This window comes from Anopheles arabiensis, chromosome 2 (genome assembly GCF_016920715.1).
Source record: "Anopheles arabiensis isolate DONGOLA chromosome 2, AaraD3, whole genome shotgun sequence".
Taxonomy (NCBI): Eukaryota; Metazoa; Arthropoda; class Insecta; order Diptera; family Culicidae; genus Anopheles; species Anopheles arabiensis.
In genome coordinates, this window is record NC_053517.1 from 107,138,594 (window position 1) to 107,156,492 (window position 17,899).

The 17,899-nt window shown below is 48.1% G+C and overlaps 2 protein-coding genes across 12 annotated transcripts in view; both read left to right on the forward strand.

Moving 5' to 3' along the window:
- Positions 1–17,899, forward strand: part of LOC120893498 (neurocalcin homolog) — a 115,118-nt gene that overhangs the window by 20,311 nt on the left and 76,908 nt on the right. The gene's annotated exons all lie outside the window — the stretch shown is intronic.
- LOC120893497 (neuronal calcium sensor 2) overlaps positions 1–17,899 on the forward strand; it is an 86,053-nt gene that overhangs the window by 10,031 nt on the left and 58,123 nt on the right. Inside the window, exon 1 of one of the 5 annotated variants that reach the window (XM_040295423.1) lies at positions 4,800–5,043. The exons of 1 other annotated variant lie outside the window; for it this stretch is intronic. In XM_040295423.1, the coding sequence (XP_040151357.1) occupies positions 5,041–5,043 (3 nt within the window). In that variant the 5' untranslated portion in view covers positions 4,800–5,040. 3 more of the 5 variants (XM_040295425.1, XM_040295427.1, XM_040295424.1) reach the window with 3 other exon arrangements.

The following is a 17,899-nucleotide window of genomic DNA, read 5'->3' on the forward strand; positions in this document are numbered from 1 at the left end:
AGGGTTTCATCGGGGCTTTCGAGTTCCATCTACAGTGTGTGTTTGTGTGGAGTGCAGTCTCGGTGGCTGATGGAGCGAACTATCGATGGTATGCGAAGATACGAATTTCTCATCAGCTATTGCGCTGGAAGCTATGCGTGCGGTACAATGCAACGGTTCGGTTCGGCTGCTCCTGGTGTGGACACGCTTCTTCCGTATGTTTAACCGCCGACTAGGTTATGAAACAGTGGTACGCCGAGTCTCGGTATGTTAGGTTCAAGGTTGGTATGCTTAGAAGCCACAGCCGGTGGTTAATGCATAGTGAGCGGAGACATAAACGAAGCAGTGCGGTCGATAATCCAATTGGTAATAGCCTGGATGCTCTATGATGGCCAGATGAGGCCCATTTCTCTTGCATGCCAACACTGTAAGCTTCAATGACAGTCCTATGATAAATGTTGAGCAGAGCTTGCCTATAAGCAGAACTATGTAATGTTTATTGTATAATTTTCGGCGTTTAGTAGAGTTGTTACGGCTGAATGAGCCTAAAAGTATGCAATTTTTTGAATAACTCATTTAAAGTAATCCATTAACAAAATGCTCCGTTTCTATAAGCTTGTCAGGCTGGTTTAACAAGACTGTTACCTGGGTACGATCATGAGAAGCTTCTTCAAGCCAAACGTAACCTATTAGTAAGAATCATCCTACATGGCAAGCGACATGGAACCCATTATATGCGTCATCTTGCGCTTATAGACGAGTAAGCTACCGCATCACAAAAGGCTTGTGCGTCTCATCGGAGAAACAATTTACCGTCAGTTGCTTCCCTGGCAGCTGGAGCTTCTGTCGCCTGCCTTGTATACCATCCCGTGTACTATCGGTCCCATGTGACTGCTCCTCCGGGAAGAGCGTTATAAATAGTCGAAAGCTATTTGTAATTATTTTGCCACAAGAAGCTTTGCGGTCAAGCACACCTGTCATCTTTTTCGATCTGGGGAATGTGGAGCGTGAAGCTTGAGGAAGGTAGTACAACAACGACCGGAGTGTATTGTCTCGTTTCGTGTGTTTGGGTTTTCGTCAGCTCGCTCCTTTGCCCTGAGGTGGTTGGTGCTATCTGCCAGGATCTAATTTGTTGTCACTTGTGGTAAATCGAAATTATCCAAAATGATGAATCGCCTCAAACAATACCGTGTCTGCCGGTTCCCTATGCAAGCGTCGCCGGATGTAATTATCCTTGCTCCTGCGCCCTACCCCCTGTCCTGCTTATAGTGGAAGACGAGGGATAGCGCGGCTACATTGTAGTGGGCGATGGGAAGGTTTAATAAGCCACGAGAAGTCTGTTGGACCGATCGGGGGGACCAGGGATTTATCACCATTACGTGCGTTATCTGAGCGTCGACGATTGGCTACTAATAGTGGTGTAAGCACGACCCTCTTTATCTCTGTGTAAAAATGAACGAGCGAACGAACGAACGAATGAACGAACGAGCCCTATTCTAACTAGACGCTGAACTGCCGTTGGCAATCATTTAGCTAGTGATTTAGAAGTGGAGTATGGGTAGCTATTTGTGAGTTCGCTCGTGACAGACCACTTATTGTAAACCGCACTCAGTCCACTCCCCCCTCCCGGCCCACATACATTCCATGGGAGCCGCCGAATAAAGCTGATGCTGAAGCACCGATTGCGGCGGTACGCTGTTGGTTGCTCTGTGTCTATGGGAGACGCGTATTTTTAGGCGAAGATTGTGCGATAGAGGCGTATCACCCAAAAACAAAAAAGAACACACAACGAAAACGCACTAAAAAACGCAAAAGTGGGTGAACATGAATTGTTGACTATTTTTAACCCATCCGCGTGCAGCAGCATTCAGTCATATGGGTGGAAAAGAAAGTTTAGCATACAATGTATCGGGTGCATGCATACGGAACATTCTTCGAACGATTAAAGTGCAGCGCAACGTTTAGGTGTATATGTGTTTCAATGCATTTAAATGACACTACAAGATGTGTTCACGTCTTTTCTGTTGCCCAACAGAGCAAAATAGTTTTCCATGGGCCGCGCTAGAACATTTTCGTACGAAAGAATGTGAAAGTGGTCCGAAAAGCTGTGGCAAACCAGTGGTGCAACTGAAAAACCTGTACACTTCTCTTGCACCACTGTCACACAAAAAAAAAAAAACTACACACACACACACACACACACACACACTGTAGAGGACGAAGAATGCAGTGTCGTACACCGGTCATGGTTGCAGCAGTTTGTCGTTTGAAAATAACCTGCTCCATCACGAGACCACAATGGGCACGAGAGAGAGAGAGAGAGAGAGAGCGCACGTTGGTTGCTATTTTTAGTGCTCGGCGATGCACAATTTGATGGTGCGTATTTTTAGATCCATTCAGTCCACTGTGCATGTGTGTGTGTGTGTGTGTGGTGCGTTCGCCGGTTTTTGGAGATAAATCAATGCTCGATGGTACTTGATCGTAAAGTGAGTCATTGCGGTGGCGGTGAGAGTGAGAAAAAGTTCCATTTCAATGATATGAGCCGTCCAATTTGACGACAAGTTGTACGTCGAAGTTGTAAGTTTAGTGCACCAGGACATAATTGTGTAGTTTGACTAATGTTTGCATGCATGAGATATTGTTTACGACAGCAAACAATTTGCTCCGAATGTTACAACTTAATCAAAAATGAAATCTACTTGCTTGTATGCTGCCTTGGAGTCGAACTTTCCATGAGGGTAACCTACTATCATTGAGCTCAACACAACGGCAGCACTTTGAAAGTTTCAAAGAAAGGAAGAAGGCAAACTATTTATCTTTTACTCACTTGCTGTGCGTTCTTCGCGCAATTTCCAGCGGCACACTTTACATTTCTTTCACTTCCCAGAAGTACTGCGTACGTCTTACGGCACTTCAAACTCCTCCCAGCTGGTGCTGCTCTTTCTCGGGTCGTAGGGCGGCATTGTTCCAGGCAGACAAGGAGACACGGAGGAGCTGATTGGTATTTGTCTAGTGTAAATATTTTGCACACTCCCGGAGTGCGCGCGCCGTGTTTTAGTTTCATTTGCCACTTTCGTAGTTGGTAATTATCTTCCCAACCCCCATAAAATGTGTGTGTGTGTTGGGAAGGGGGAAGCATTCGCAAACTGCAACCAAACAGCGATAAGAAGATGCGCGCGCTGCCCGTAGAAGCACCTTTAAGTCGAGATGCGTAAAGGTTGTTTCAGAGGTAGTGGTGGATATTAAGCTGATGCTTAGAATCCCCGGGATGTGGAGGGTACACAGACATCTATGCGTGTCATGACCTAATGCTATTCTCGCCTGACGCCGGAATCGTGGCATCGGGAACGGAGAACAGATCGGAAAGGCGTCAGTAACATGTCGATAATCTGATAATTAATGGCCATTTTTACGTAGCAGTGTGCATTAGAGAGTGGTTGGTCGTGTGGCCGGTCGCAGTCTCCTCACTATATCCCATCTATCAACCATTTGCAATTGATATTGCTACGAGGGGGGGTCGATGGAGCCTCCAAGCTGCGCTGACCCGCGGGATTGGAAAGGGTAGCAGCGCAATCGTCTTATTGCCATTTTTACATCGCTCCCAGCAGTAGTAGTGCTTATCTCACTAATGGACGAATGTCGATATTGCGTCGTTTATCCACGTGGAAGTCGTTCTCGGTATGGCATCGCTCTCGAGCTCCAAATGTCACCCCGTTTAGGTGTGTGTGTATATCTGAGCCTTTCCGCGAAATCGGACGATCCTCCATCGCACGGTACCTATCGGTCGGTAACGAGTTGTGGTAGATGATTACATTTATCTCATTTGTAGGTTAGGGTACAGGCGTCGTCTGCCTTCTGGACGTCATCAGCCCACCGTTCTCCCTTGCGGGCGGGCTTCGTCGGTGGATCGCATGATGTATCGACGACGACGACGATGCCTTGGGTGCGCTTACATGTAACACAGCCCACCCTCCTACCCGCCATTCTCTTCTCGTCTCCCCTTGGTACGCAATTGAACCTAACCTCACATCTCGTACATCATCCAAAACAATCGTTAATATGGCTCGGTATGGAGAGTGGAAGAGAGGGAGGATGCTCAACACACGCGGAGTGTGGCTGCTGCGGGTGGAAGAGCCGCACTCCTCCCCATCCGCAGTTGTACGCAGCACGCCTGCAGCGCCGAGTGGAATAGATCCAAAATGGAGCAATGTGGAGTTCGACGCACCAGCAATATTCGCAGCATGGCGGGTGTGGGATGTTGGGCGAAGGGGTGCGGGGTGAATGCCCATTGTACGCACCGTTTCGTGGCTGGAGGAAAATGGCAAAAGTATGTCTGACTCTTTCTTTCTCCGCTCTCTCTCTCTCCTTCTCTCGGAGTGCCTCCATTAAGCCTCTGGGGCGCGCCGCGGTTCGCTTGCGGGTGGAAAAACACAACTGGAAAAAAGCAGGCAGGCTCTGAAGTCTGATGTCGGTGTTGTGTTTTTTTTTGTGTTGTTGCCCTGGCTTTCCTCACTCATCACCACGATTAGAAGTGGCAACCGCTCTGCCATCACAAACCGCTCCCCACTCCCCTCAAAACACTGTTACTTTCCATTGCAGCTTTTATCCCGGGGATTTAACATCGATCTGTTTTGTGTGCCTTTGTCGGTGTGTGTGAGTGTTTGTGACTTTGTACGCGTACGCTGCGTAGAAGTTTTTCGCTTTGTTTCGTTGTAACTTCGTTGTTGTGTGTTGTGTGACTCTAGCATGGTCTCCCGGAGGCGTGCGAATCCAGCGGCGGCTTTGTTAGTGCGGTTGATCTGACATTTCCAGTCCAGTTCTTGCTCCCGTCCCTGCCAGCTGCCAACGGCACCGTTGGGCCTGTTTACTTCGAAGATTTTGTTTTTATGTGTCTTTTCTCGTTCTTATCGCAAATCTGTATGTCTTCCGCAATACAGCTTCAGTGTGCGTGTTATTTAGAAAGCGAATTTTTATTCCGGTACAGAGATACTTAAAGAGTCGGGAAGTAGTAGACGCGCTTCTCTATTACGTGTGTACGAGCTTTTAAAGTCTATAACAACCATGGTACGTGTATCATCTATCTCTATCGCTCACCATTTTACTTCCAATCCTCATCACGGCTTGACGATGACAATATAATTTTAAACTCAGTTTTATGCATCCGTTTGCATTATAAATCAACGTCATAGCCGAACTCCGAACGTGCCGTGATGCCTTTTTGACGAGCAGCGAGCAACAGCGATAACGACCCTAACCCGTGCCATAACTGTGCGCACTTCCGGGCGAAAGCCTGGGCCCCGCAAGCACGTGGAAAGGGGAGGAGTCGGCAACGCGCGTCGTCCAGGCTGCAACGACCTTTTACGAACTACGACGTGCTTTCGGTGGTCCGACTATAACCCTCCCCACAACTTGATCACTTTCATTGTCATCTTTTATTTGACCACTTTTAATCGCTCTATTGTATGTGCGGCTTGGCACGGATATATGGTTCTCCCCCTGTTTGCATCATCGTATGCCGTGTCTGGAATGCGCCCAGGTCCGGTGTGGTGGTCACGCAAAACCAAACTCACCTACCTGTCACATTTGCATTCGCTCAAAAGCGCATCCATTTGTTGCTTGCGTATGTGTTGCGTACGTTCGAAGAAAATGCAACTCCCCTCCAGTGCATCGTAATGACGGTGGGAATTGTTGTGTACCTTTTCCCCGTGCCATTGTGTGGCTGTTGGGGAACATGAACACAACTGCTGATGTACCTACCCGGCGGGCTATAGGCGGTCACGATACCGTCCGTTTTCCAAAAACTCTGAGTGCCAACTGTGGGGTATGCATGCGGATCGGTTGAATGGCTGATCCTATTGACCATCAGCACACGGGTAATGCAATAAAAGGTGGTGTATGTGTGCTCTTTTTGGGCTGGTCGGCTCGAGGTGCGAATGTTGATGACTTCCGGCGGGACTCTGCGTGCTTGCGTTATCATTTCAGGCTGTTTCGAGTGTTCCAAAAACGTGAACCTAGTGGACCGACCGGTTCACACACAACGCTGAGCTTAGGTCGTGGTAGGATAGCGTTGCGTTGAATCCAGTTGAATCCACTGCGATGCGTCTCCGTTGTCTATTTCCGGTGCAATTGATGGAGACTAATTAAACACGCACACAAATGCGCTGACCCCCGGGTTGGGTAGAACGATTTCACAGCCAGGAACATGCTATGCTGCATCGAGTGGCTCTAAGAGTAATTCTGATGGAGGGTTGACCGGTTTTCGGCGAACGATGAACCGTGGACAACAGAACGATCCCAATCATCACTTCCATCACGTCGTTGTCGGATGCACTTTACGCACAGAACTTTAACCACCATGCGTGTGTGGTTGGATGGGGATGGGGATGTTTTGGGTAATGGACATTCTACGTACCGGTTAGTTCGAAAGCTCCAGTGAATGTGAAGCCGCAGTAACCGCCGCCGAGGCTTGTAACGATAGAGCATATCCTCAATGTCGTTCCAATAGTCTCCAGAATAGCTCTACTTCCATAGCCTTCTATCTCCTTTCTTTTGGAATGTGTGTGTATGTCTGTGTGTGTGTGTCGTGTTGACAAGCAGATTGTTGAAGAGCCCGTACGCTGAAAGGATAGGATTATTGATGTTTCATGTCGGGTGACGATAAATATTGTCATCGTCATTCCCGGCTGATGAAACCTACCGGCAAGTTTCTAGCGAGCAGTAAGGCGTTAAACCATTGTCGCGTGACCCGCCACTGGTTGGGGGATGGATGGACCGACCGGTGGATGTGTTGTGGAGCAGCAAGCGGCCGAAACAATGGGAGCTCACCGTGCTTCTCGGCCGTGCGTTTTCCAGTGATGCGAGAAGGAAGCGGTTAGGTGATTCATACTCACCCTGTCCGGACGGATGTACACCGTTTGACGGATCGGTTCGCTGATTGCGGCGGCTTGGGCTCTCCTCGCCGGTGAATGGTTGATGGATTAATTGTGGTTTCCCAATAGCTGAAGCACACCACCGAGCGCACGATTCCTTTAGAGGAGAGAACGTTGGCTTTTTGTTGCTTGTGCAAAAGAATCACGATTTTGAGGTGTGGCCTGTGTTTTGTGCTTCCAGAGATCCTGTTTAGTATGCCTTCTGTGTGTGTGTCTGCACGATGCTCTGCAATTACGCTACGGTGATGGTAGTGTGCGCAACAAATTAACCTGCCCACAGGATCACGTCGCGTCCGGATTGCAGGCAAGGGGAGGCAATCCCGGGTCGGGTTGGGCTTTAAATTACTCCATACTAATGATGGCAAAAAAGGGGCCCAGTGGAATGAGGAGGCCATTTTACTGTGGCTTTATCCTTGAAAAAACTTCCTTAAATCCGTGCGCCGTGTTCCTTGTCGTTATGTGGGACAAGGCAACGAAACACACGCACACGCCAACCCCACCAGCCAGCCAGGCGTGCATTGCGGACCTGATTGCCTGGTGGCCGCGGCGTGAAGCAAACGGAATGTTAATTAGCGTCGGAACATGGGTTGTGAAATCTTTCGACACGCCGTCCACGCCTACGTGTGGCCGTGTGGCGGGGGTGTACAGTTGTGATTACACCTTCGAAGATGGGGGGGGGGGCGAGTTGGCTTCTCCTGCGCGTCGTTGGCTGAAACTAAAGGTTAATTTTTTTGATTACAACAGCATAAGTGGTTTGGCTTCTATTCCGCTTCTCTTCCTTTACGCCTAATTTGCTCTAATTTATCCATCTTTCACTGTTCCTGGCCTCCCTGGAGTCCTGTTTGAAGCTTCACAACCCACCCCGCCCGGTAATAGTCCGGTTCGGTGAAGTATGGGTTTTTAATGTCTACATGAAAATTTATCATAGTTGATAGCTTGCGTGTTTGGCTGACGTTTTCCCAGGCCACGGGGGTCGAATAACCGCGAGTCTCGAAAACTTGGCCGTTGGTGCGGGAACAACTTTTGCCCCAAAAAAAAAAAAAGTTTGTCACGTTAGTTTCCAGTTTCTTTCTTCTGTGGGGCACGGGCGTTGATTTCGCCTAATTGTTTGGCGCTGTCATGTGTTCGGTTTGAGCGAACGCGGCAGAGATGGTTTAATGGCGTTAGGGGTTGAAACTTTTTTATATTGTTTCGTTTGCCTTCTCGTTTGCCAGTGTATTGTAACGATTTATGGCATACGCTAGGGCTAGTACGTCCGTGTGTCCACAACTCAGTACGGAGGGCAGTACGGATGACATTTAAAGCCAGCACCATCACGGACCGATCCGGTAATTTATTTTTCCACAATTCCATCAGAACAGACCGTACCGAACAGGATCTTCGTACGCGAGGTACACACGTGGTACTGGTTTGCAAAAAAAGCGTGCAGCAAATCTATTTTGAAGCAGGAATATTGTGTTATGCATTTTTGTTATTTGCTGTTGTCTCTTTGCGCTCCCTCGGGCGGGTTCGGTGCGTTTAGGCAAAAGTTGCAAGCTCAATCAAGTGACGGACGGTTGCGGTTTCGGTTCGTGCCGTGTTATTTGCAAAGCATAATTTATGGACACTTGTTTGTTTGTTCAGCTGGTCGGATGGTCGCGAGCTCGAGAGATTTATAGTCGAGAAGCGGTTCGACAGTCGTCTCGGACAGTCGTCGGTGGATGGCCGAGAAGGAATGGCTTTTTCATAAACATTTTGTGTAGTTTGCAGCTATTGGACAGCTAATGGACAGCAAATTTTCAATAAATACTGTGGCGAATCATTGTAATGGTTGGAAATTCAAGGTTTAACAATTCCAGAGATAAGCTTTATCTCTGGTTGAATGATGTACTACTCGTACAAATTGAAGCTTGTTTAACGATGTATCTACAAAGCCATTCACTTGCTATATCCAGTAAAGACACTTAAACCTTGGCAGAGGTCGTAAAGAGTAATCAATGCACTCTGGAACTGTTTAGCCATAAAAATAATCATTGACTAGTTACTACCTGATTATTGGCTCTTATAAACCTCTATATTTATGTGGAAGATTACACAATATGCTCTTCAAATGGCATCTTGCCGATTTAAATGAATGATGAAGGTTTTGTAAGCATGTTTTATCAATGTATCTACGAATTTAACGTTATACTGTCTAACTGTTTAACGACTGTCTGTTTATTCATCCCAGGCAGTAACTTTATCGTTTGTTTAATCCTGCTGCAAAACAAGCCCTTTTAAGCCACACAAACAACAAACGATTTCTCAAGGAAAAAAATGACAAGCTTCGCGCCCTAACGTCACGTTAATGAGTTGTAAACCAATCTTTGCCTTCTGCCTGCCCTGCATAATTACACCATGTTATAAATGCCTTCCGCGAGTGACGCGATTGTTCCAGCCCCTGCCGGGTTGCGGAACGGCCCATCGGTCGGTCTTGCCCGCCGGTTTGGCCTTTCGGCCTCAAGAGTTGCTCCGGCGGCCTCCAGCAGTTCGGATGAGGTCAGCACGACCAACTGGCAAAACCGTCCAACTGACACGGGCCAACGCGCTGACACGCATCGTAATTAGAGAATGCGTGTCAGCCGACGATTGACGCGAGTGTCCACACAATCTGTGCGCCCACCGTGGTCTCCCGAGACAGGCGGCGTCACGAGCCTGGTGTCCACTAAGCGACGGCGACGGCAAGCAGAATGCGGTTCGGCATCTTGCGCGTTATGAATATCAATCAGCCCCGGTGCTTGTGCAATGCGCTGTTTGTACCCATTATCACCACCATTTGCCGTCCAGCAGCGCGCCTCCAGGGCACGTTCAAGTCCGAAATCCATTACCGGGACGGGGGCAGTGCGTGCATCTGCCCAACAACGACTTGCATATCGTTCGGCGTGCAGCAGAGGCGGCGGCGACGACGACGTCGTCGTCGGCTAAAACCTTTCCCGATGACATCATTATCTGCCCTAACCGCAACCATTAAAACCGCCGCACCGCCCGGGTAGATCGGTTCCGTTGCGGAGCCTTCCGGATAAGTCGCCGGTCGGTTGGATGGCGCCATTCCTTGCGGTCCCCTTACGGTTGACGGTGCGTGTATGTGTGTGTGGGTTTAGCAAGGGCCCGGAATTTGCGCACCAGCTCGTGTGTGCTCTACCCAGCTTCGATTTGATTGGGTTGGTGAAAGGTCAATCGGAGGAGGAGGTGGATGAGGCGCTATATCGATATCGCGCTCATCATTTGCAACCTAATACGCTAATGAATGTGAAATATTTACGAAACCAGCTTCTTGATGCTCGTTCATTTGCATGCTTTCTGAGCATTTGTAATTGATGGGCATGCATTACACACATGAATATTATTTGCATGCATTTGAAATCAATTTTTAATGTGTCGCGATTATGGGCAAAAATGCATTACATTAACATATATTATTACGCTTGTTGAAATGAAAGTGTTGATGATTGCTAATTGCTTTTTGTTTTATTTTGTTACAGGTAAGGATGAACATAAAACAGAACGAACCCAATCGGTAATTATAAATTCTATTTCGCTGTAAATTAGATTTACTTTCTAACACAAAATGAATTCCAGTTTGGTTGAATTTTCTTTCGACTTCAATCAGCTTAAATCCTGAGACATCTGAATACAATCCCAACACGATTAACTTCAATTAACACTTATGGTTATCATTTAATTTGTTTTCTGCTGCTGAGATTTATACGAACCACATTTAAAGTGTCCCAACCATCCTACCATACGCCTCCTGCAACACGGCTTCATCATTCGGGTTTGAACAAGACAGTTTCATGTTCTAAATCCTCACTAAATTACATGCGATATCGTTCCGTGTGGAGATGTGGGGAAAATTTCTTACACTCTCGCACCCGAAATCGTACGGATAAAAACGTTTTGTATCGTTTTTGGTGTAACTTCAAACTTGTGCGACCGCACCAGGGGGGACATCTTTTCACCAAACTGCATGGGTTCGTACACTTTCGCTTCGCTGTCCATCGTTGCCTTTCGGTCGAACCATTGAGTTGGTACTAATAAAATTAATACCACCAGTGGGCTCCGGAGACATATTAGCAAAGTTTGCAATAGCAAAACACCACGGACCCCGGGCTCTGCTGGTCTGGTCTGTGTGTGTGTGCTCAGAAGCTGAGCAGAAGTTCTCGAACGGAGAGTAGAGACACTCATTACCGGCGCTAGAATGGCTCGGAAATGAAGTGTGCCGACCAGTGGGACATATTGGTATGGTCATTTAAGGAACTAAAAGGAGTCGCTCGAACAGATGCTACCTCGGATGATGTTGCCGAAATGTTCGAGCTCTTGTTTGCTTTTTTTAGTACGAACTTATGGAATGTCTTTTTTGGAAGAGAGCATATGTTGTGTAGCATATACGAAGGAGAAGGATACTTCGAGTTGTGAGCCCTTCAAATTTTCAAAACTTATGCAGCATTTAAATGGAATTTGAACTAACTCTTCGATGGAAGTTGTAATGAGTTTTATCTTAGATATTCATACATTTATGTTAGTTCCTAGTTAAGTTCTGATTGCTAATGCACAGTACAAAGGTAATAAGAGGCTCTGAATGCATTCAACAGAAGTGAGTTGCTTGATTTGTTTCATAGAAATCATTGACGATCAATGAAACGAATTCGAATCGTAATTCATACAGAAACCGTCACGTACTGATGAACGCAAAGAATAAAAAAGGAAGCTTCCTCCGAAAAGGCCTTTTTCTTTGGAGCAAAAGCTTTACGTCCTTTTTGAAAGCTCCACGAGGCGAACAGGCTCTTTTGAGTACTTTTTTTTGTAAAGTAAGCGTACGGGTGGCACGCTCCCCGCCGTCAATAGCTTTTCCAGTCGAATGTTCTTTCTTCACTTCAATTTTTCTTGGACTGTTTATGTACCTGTCCCAGCAGCCTCGGCTCCGTGAACGCTCGTCCTGGCGGTTGGCAGGAGTGCGCAGCCGTGCACAGCACGTCAGATTGGACGTCGATTTCTGGGAAACTTTACGACGGCGAAAGCTTTTTCTCTGTCAATCGGTAGGGGCTGCTTCCCCGTGCCTTGAAGAGAGCTACAGAGGGAACTCATTGTCTGTGCACGCGGATTTTGCAGTGTTGGTAAGAGGTTGGAGAGTCCTGTGTAGCTGCTGGCAGGATAATGTGTGAGTATTGGTGGCAGCAGCTCGACGACAGTTTGGCGCGTCACATTCGTCGGCAAGTTGGCTGTTGGGGCGAGCGAAAACGACGGGCAGGAAAGGAGGGAAGCAGGAAGAACCCGTTTCTGGACGAGAGGTTGGCAGCTCGTGTTAGTAGCCCGTATCGTCTCGATTAGTGTAGAACGTGTGTTGGGTGCGAAGCTGAAGCTAGGAAGACGGTGAGCATTACAAGCTATCGATCAGCTTTGGGAGGAAATTATTTGTAACGTGTTCTTCCGATCACACGGATTACACTCGGACGCGCAGCGCTACATCACCATCTCAGAGGTTAGGCCTTTTCTTAGCATTCTTGCTCAGCTTTGCAGGTGGTTGAGGAGTGTTGAAGTTCCATTTTTTTTTGGGTAATTTTGTGGACACAACGAACGGAAAGTGGAAAAGAGGAAACCCTGGAAGTTGAGAGTCTACGTAGCAGTCCACCAGAACACTTCGGTCGAAGTGGAAGGAATGGAGACATTTGTAAGAAACGGTGGAAAATGTTCGAGTACATTATCCTGTCCGCGTGGCTGTGTTGGTGAGATATGCACAGCGGCGGATCCAAAGCTTGCCGTGAGTGAACCTCTCCGCTTCGAGTTTTATCCCCGGTGAGAGGTCTCTCACGCGCGTGAGCTGCGTGGAAAACAATACGATGCCGTTCTCTCGTGCATTGTTTGGAGCGGTCGGGCACTCACGAACAGCTCACAAAAAGCTCTTTCGCACTCTCTCGTGCTACTCACGGTCTCTCCGAAAGCTCGAAGTACACGCGTGAACACGGGATTCCCTCCAGCACATGCGGGCACGCAATCAGCACACGTATATACACACACTCGTGCATTCCCCTTCCCTTCTTCTGCCTCTCCCCAGCTCTACGCTAGTCAGCATCGCACGAAGAGCGCGTCCGGCAGTCGATAGGCACGCACTTTATTTTTAGTCTTTGAGGAGGTTTCGCACCGTACGGAGCTCTGCTGCCGCGCTGGAACGCCGTCGATAGTGTTTGGTGTATGCGTGAGTGTGTGCATGTGTGTGTGTATGTGCAGGTGTCGATAAGTCGGTTCGAAATTGTTCGGTGAAGAGATCTGTGTACTTCAACCGTGTGTACACATCGCCGTGTGTTGTTTTTGCGTCGACATATATTATTAGCACGATACTTTCGCTGGGAAAGGCGTGCAGTTAGTTGAAAGTGAAAAGGTGACCAAATACAAAACGAATCCTTATCCGGAGGTGTCACTAGTTGCTAGAAAACGGTTGCTAGCACTTCGCAGCCGTAACTGTGGGTTAAGAGAAGCATTAGCGACGCTTAAATCCGTCCAGAACAGTAATAACTGATCGCTTTCGGTGCTCAAAAACCAACGAAAGGTGCAAACAACATGTCGTGCAGTGAAGCAGTTACGCGTTCTTGTTACGTTTGCTTTTCGTTGAATGTGTTATTTGCTCAATTATTTGACCACAGAAGAGAAAAGAAAACTACATTAACGCAGACCAGCTTTGCGTGCCCGATGGAGACGCTTGGTGAAGCATGCTTTCCTCGCGATCCCTCGCCAGTGCCACCACGTTCTGCTGCTGTCGTCCCGTTCGGCTGTGTGTTCTCGATCGAACCTTGTCGTGCCCAGTGACATTGTGCGGTTTGGGTGTTGGGGGGGTAGGGCGCATTTTTACGTGACAGAAGTGACGAATTGAACACCCTTTCCACACGCCACTCCGAAGGGTGGGCTGCGAGGCATCAAAACCAGAAGCAAACGATCGTGCCAGTGCATAAATCTTACCGACACGATGACTTTCCGTGTGAACACAAGTGCCAGCGGGAGCGGACAAATAGCGCACGGAGCATGATTTAAGTCAATAACGTAATGGGCGCGTTCGTGGACATCGATAAATATTTTATTACCCATCCGGCCAGCCAGCCAGCCGGGGCCGGATGACAACCCTTTTTTTGTGTTGATGCCGCCCAGTCACCAACCCAACCCAACCCAACCAGCCAGCTAGCCTTATGTTGTTAATTATCGGGTGTGATATGTTGTTAGTTTTGGTGTTTTCCGTTATCTCTGGTCCTCCCGCGTACAACCTGTTTACCAGCGTGTATCAGTTCCCGTCGCCCGGGCCCCCGTTGGTTTATCGTGGTTACCCTTTTACCCGTAGGGCTTTAGCTCCCAGTCCCCGCCATCAATGAAGTGGAAAATTAATGTTCTTTCCTGCCCAGACGGGCCAGAGGGATGTAAGGGAAATGTAACGAACGGTGGACTACCGCAAGGAAAAAATTAAATCACTTTGTGTGTGTGTGTGTGTAAATTAATGTAGACCCGGGCCATGATGTTGGACTAGCGTGGACTACCGTGCTGCTTCGGCTCGGCATGAAATATTTTAATTTTCAGTCCATTTGGGGCTCCCCGTTTAGGGACTGCCCTGCGTGGGTTGCTTTTGTCTCCGTGCGATTTTTACGACATGATTTTTTTTCTGCTGGTCTTTGTGTCGCAACTTTCTGCCATCGACATGTTGTTGCCGTCTTACGATCGTTTTGGGGAAAGGGAAAAGGTTCCGGAGCCCTGCTTTCGCTCGCCAATACTGGTGGGGGGAAGTATTATTAATTGTTTAATCGATTATGTTCCATAACTCTCTCACACACACACACGGGTGGGCCGAAATCGATAAGGAGAGGCCAGGTGGAGGTTATAAAAAGACGACAATCGGCAGGTTTGCTTCTTTTTTGGATAGCACCGAGTAGGTTCCAAAGAAGAAAGAAAAAAGCCCGAGCCCCAACCTGCTTGCGCTTCAATGCCATACTTATCTAACTGTACGTGCGCCAATGTGCTCCAAAAGCACTCATAAATATGTTTTCTTTCTCAATAGAAGCAAGACAGAAAAGTGAGTTAGGGGGAAAGAGGACACAAAAACGATTCACTTTCTGCGTCATTTGGTGCCCATCTGGTTGACGAAAAAACCGAAAACTTTCAGCGTGCCTGTTAGTGTACCGGCGGCATTCGCAATAATAGATCGGAAAAATGGCAAAGTTCGTTTCATTAGTCGACGGGAGTCCACCTCCCTCCCCCCTCCTCCCCTGAGGGATGGGTGTTTTTGTCGGGCATCGATTAGTCCAGGCCCAAAGCTTCTCTGTGTGTTTCGTTGATGGGTGATTTGGGGATGAAAGTTTCGTCGGATTACTTGCTGCAAGTGACAGATTTTTTGGAAACTTTAGGTTTTTTTTTCTCCCTTTTTTGTTGCTCTCGCTCTTCCCACTATTCAACAGGATTTAACGGGAGACGGCGAATCAACAGGCGACCGAGCCGGGTACCCTACTCAGAAACACACAGCAAAAGTTAATTAGCAAACTACAGTTCCCTCCGGAACGTGGCCTTTGATCGGGTTGCCACTGGAGAGGCGGGAAGCGTTTCATCTTTGCAGCCCCAAAAGGTGTGCAGAAGAGTTATTGGGTTTGTTACGTGTGTTCGATAGGGTGAAGCTATCAATCGAATTTCGTGTGCGATGATAGCAGTTTGGTTCACACTTTATTGCCATAATTTGGGCTGCTTTGTGGTGGTGGACGCACTGAATCATCATCGCTGGCTGTGAGCGGCTTATCAGCGCGGCAAGTTGCTGAACTGATCGATCAATTGGTACTAATAGCGATGTGTCACATTCGCCACAATCGATTTGACGTATTTGATCCAGGAATGTGTTGATGTCGGTGAGGGATGATGTCCAACCGCGAAAGGTCACACGACGCTGGTGTGTATTGGGAGGCGTGAATGAATCCCGCAGTGGGATTTTGCGCCGGGACCAATCGTGCACCGTGATTACATCTTTTGTGTGAACTGTAATTGTGTGCAATTTTGATGCGCGAACAGGTTTACACGGGAGATAGTAGTGGCTATTGGGCCTGCTGGTTTGGTTCGTGTTGCATACCAGCCATTATCAAACGATCGCATTACGATTGAAACTCGCTCTAACGGCCGCAGCACGCCATGGTATAGTGCACTGTATTATTTAATAGTGGCCCGACGTGTTGGTAACCTTGAAGCGTGACGCAATCCGATCGTTAAAGCCTCCCATACACATGTTGAACCTCACAAAACTTCTGAATGTCTCCTTCTGCTCGGTCAACTCGGGATACTTGAAATGCTAAAAAAAAGCACGTGCGATATGTTATGTCCATAGCTCATATACTCACAATTGCTTCTTCGTCCCACGCACATCAGAAACATGGATGAACTGTTGGACATAATCCATCGCACCCCCAACTCCCCTTTGATGTTGGTGGGCAATGAATCCCACACACGTAGCCACACCTTCCGCCAGATGGACAAACCGGCGGCATGTTTCACATCCGTTCTCGCCTTCTTGGATGATCTCCTGGATGGACGTTCGTCGCCGCATGTGTGTCAGCTCGCAGCTGGTGGAGGTCAGCTCGTTCAATCGAGCGGTGGTTGGTTGGTGGTTGCCATACACATCCCCCTTCCGGCCTACGTTAAACTCTCTACTGCGGTATGTATGTGTGTGCGGCGGTATGTGATTACAAATCGAATCGAGCGGAGAGCCGCAATAGTGTACACTTCCAGCGCGCCCAATTTACATACTTGCTTGCAGGAGAGGATGAACTAAAAATAGCGCGTACATTACTGACACCAGTCAACCTGGCGTAGTAGTAGCAGTGGGCAGGAGAAGTTCGTTGGTAGAGAGTTCCGTTTGGAGCAACTGGAAGACCGACTCGGGGGACTACCACCGCCTTGTGTATCACTGGAGCGCGAATGTGCACCATGAATAATTGAAGTGCCGCCCGTTCGCACACATATGCCCCGGCGGTACACACTACGTGACGTTCGTTAGTGGAGTCGTCGTCGTCGTCGTCCTCACCTGATTGGAATTAATCTCGTGCGGTTAAAAGAATTACTATTAGGATGTGCAAAATTTCAACTAGTTGGAGCCTCTGTGAGTGTGTGTTTTTGTTGTTGTTACTACTAATGAGAAGCTTTCGCGTGTTGCGTGGGGGGCATTTTGCGGAAAACAAATTGTACCACTTTATGAGGCGCTATTTATGGTTTGACGCGCGCGCGCGCCCATGTGCTACTGGAACATTTAACACATTTTTGCAGCACCAGTATCTATCAGTAGAACAAAAACCAGCTGAAAAGCATATTAGCACTATTTATTCTCTTCGTTACGCGTCGTTAAACCAATTTTTTGCCCTCTACCCTGCTGACGCGCGGCGGTAAATTAACCCGCGATAGTGGTGCCTAGTGGTCGGAAGCTAGTGTATCGTAGGCGAGCGACCGGTGCGAAAGGGTGGCTGAGAAAAGTAACCTCAATTAACCTCACTTACCGCGGCGCGCTATTGTCTATCGGTGCGCCGGGCCCGCACTATCGTGTTTGCAAACGCACGTGGGCTGCACTTGCCGTAATGCGATGTGTGTGCCGACATTAGTGCTCGCATAGGAATGAAGTGCATTCTTCGCGTTTTTTTTTGTTATTACCTACACCACACCTCACCGAATAGCTGGCGCGTTCTTCTTCATCGGCAGCCAATCTAGATCAAATGGGGGTGGTGCTTGGGCTGGCAGGTGCTATTAAATTATGGCGTATCCGATCCGAGTGTCTAACAGGGGGGTCGATCCGAAAATCCTTCACTCATATCGCTTCTAATCAAACAGATGTGTGCGCACTACGCGGAAGTTCGTCGTCTGGCGTTGGTGGGTTTGCCCCTCAGTTTGCCAGTTATCTTTGAAACCCGGCGGAAAAGCTTACGTCGAATTGTTGGAATCAAATGGTTGACCAGTGGAAATAATCCTTTCGGGCC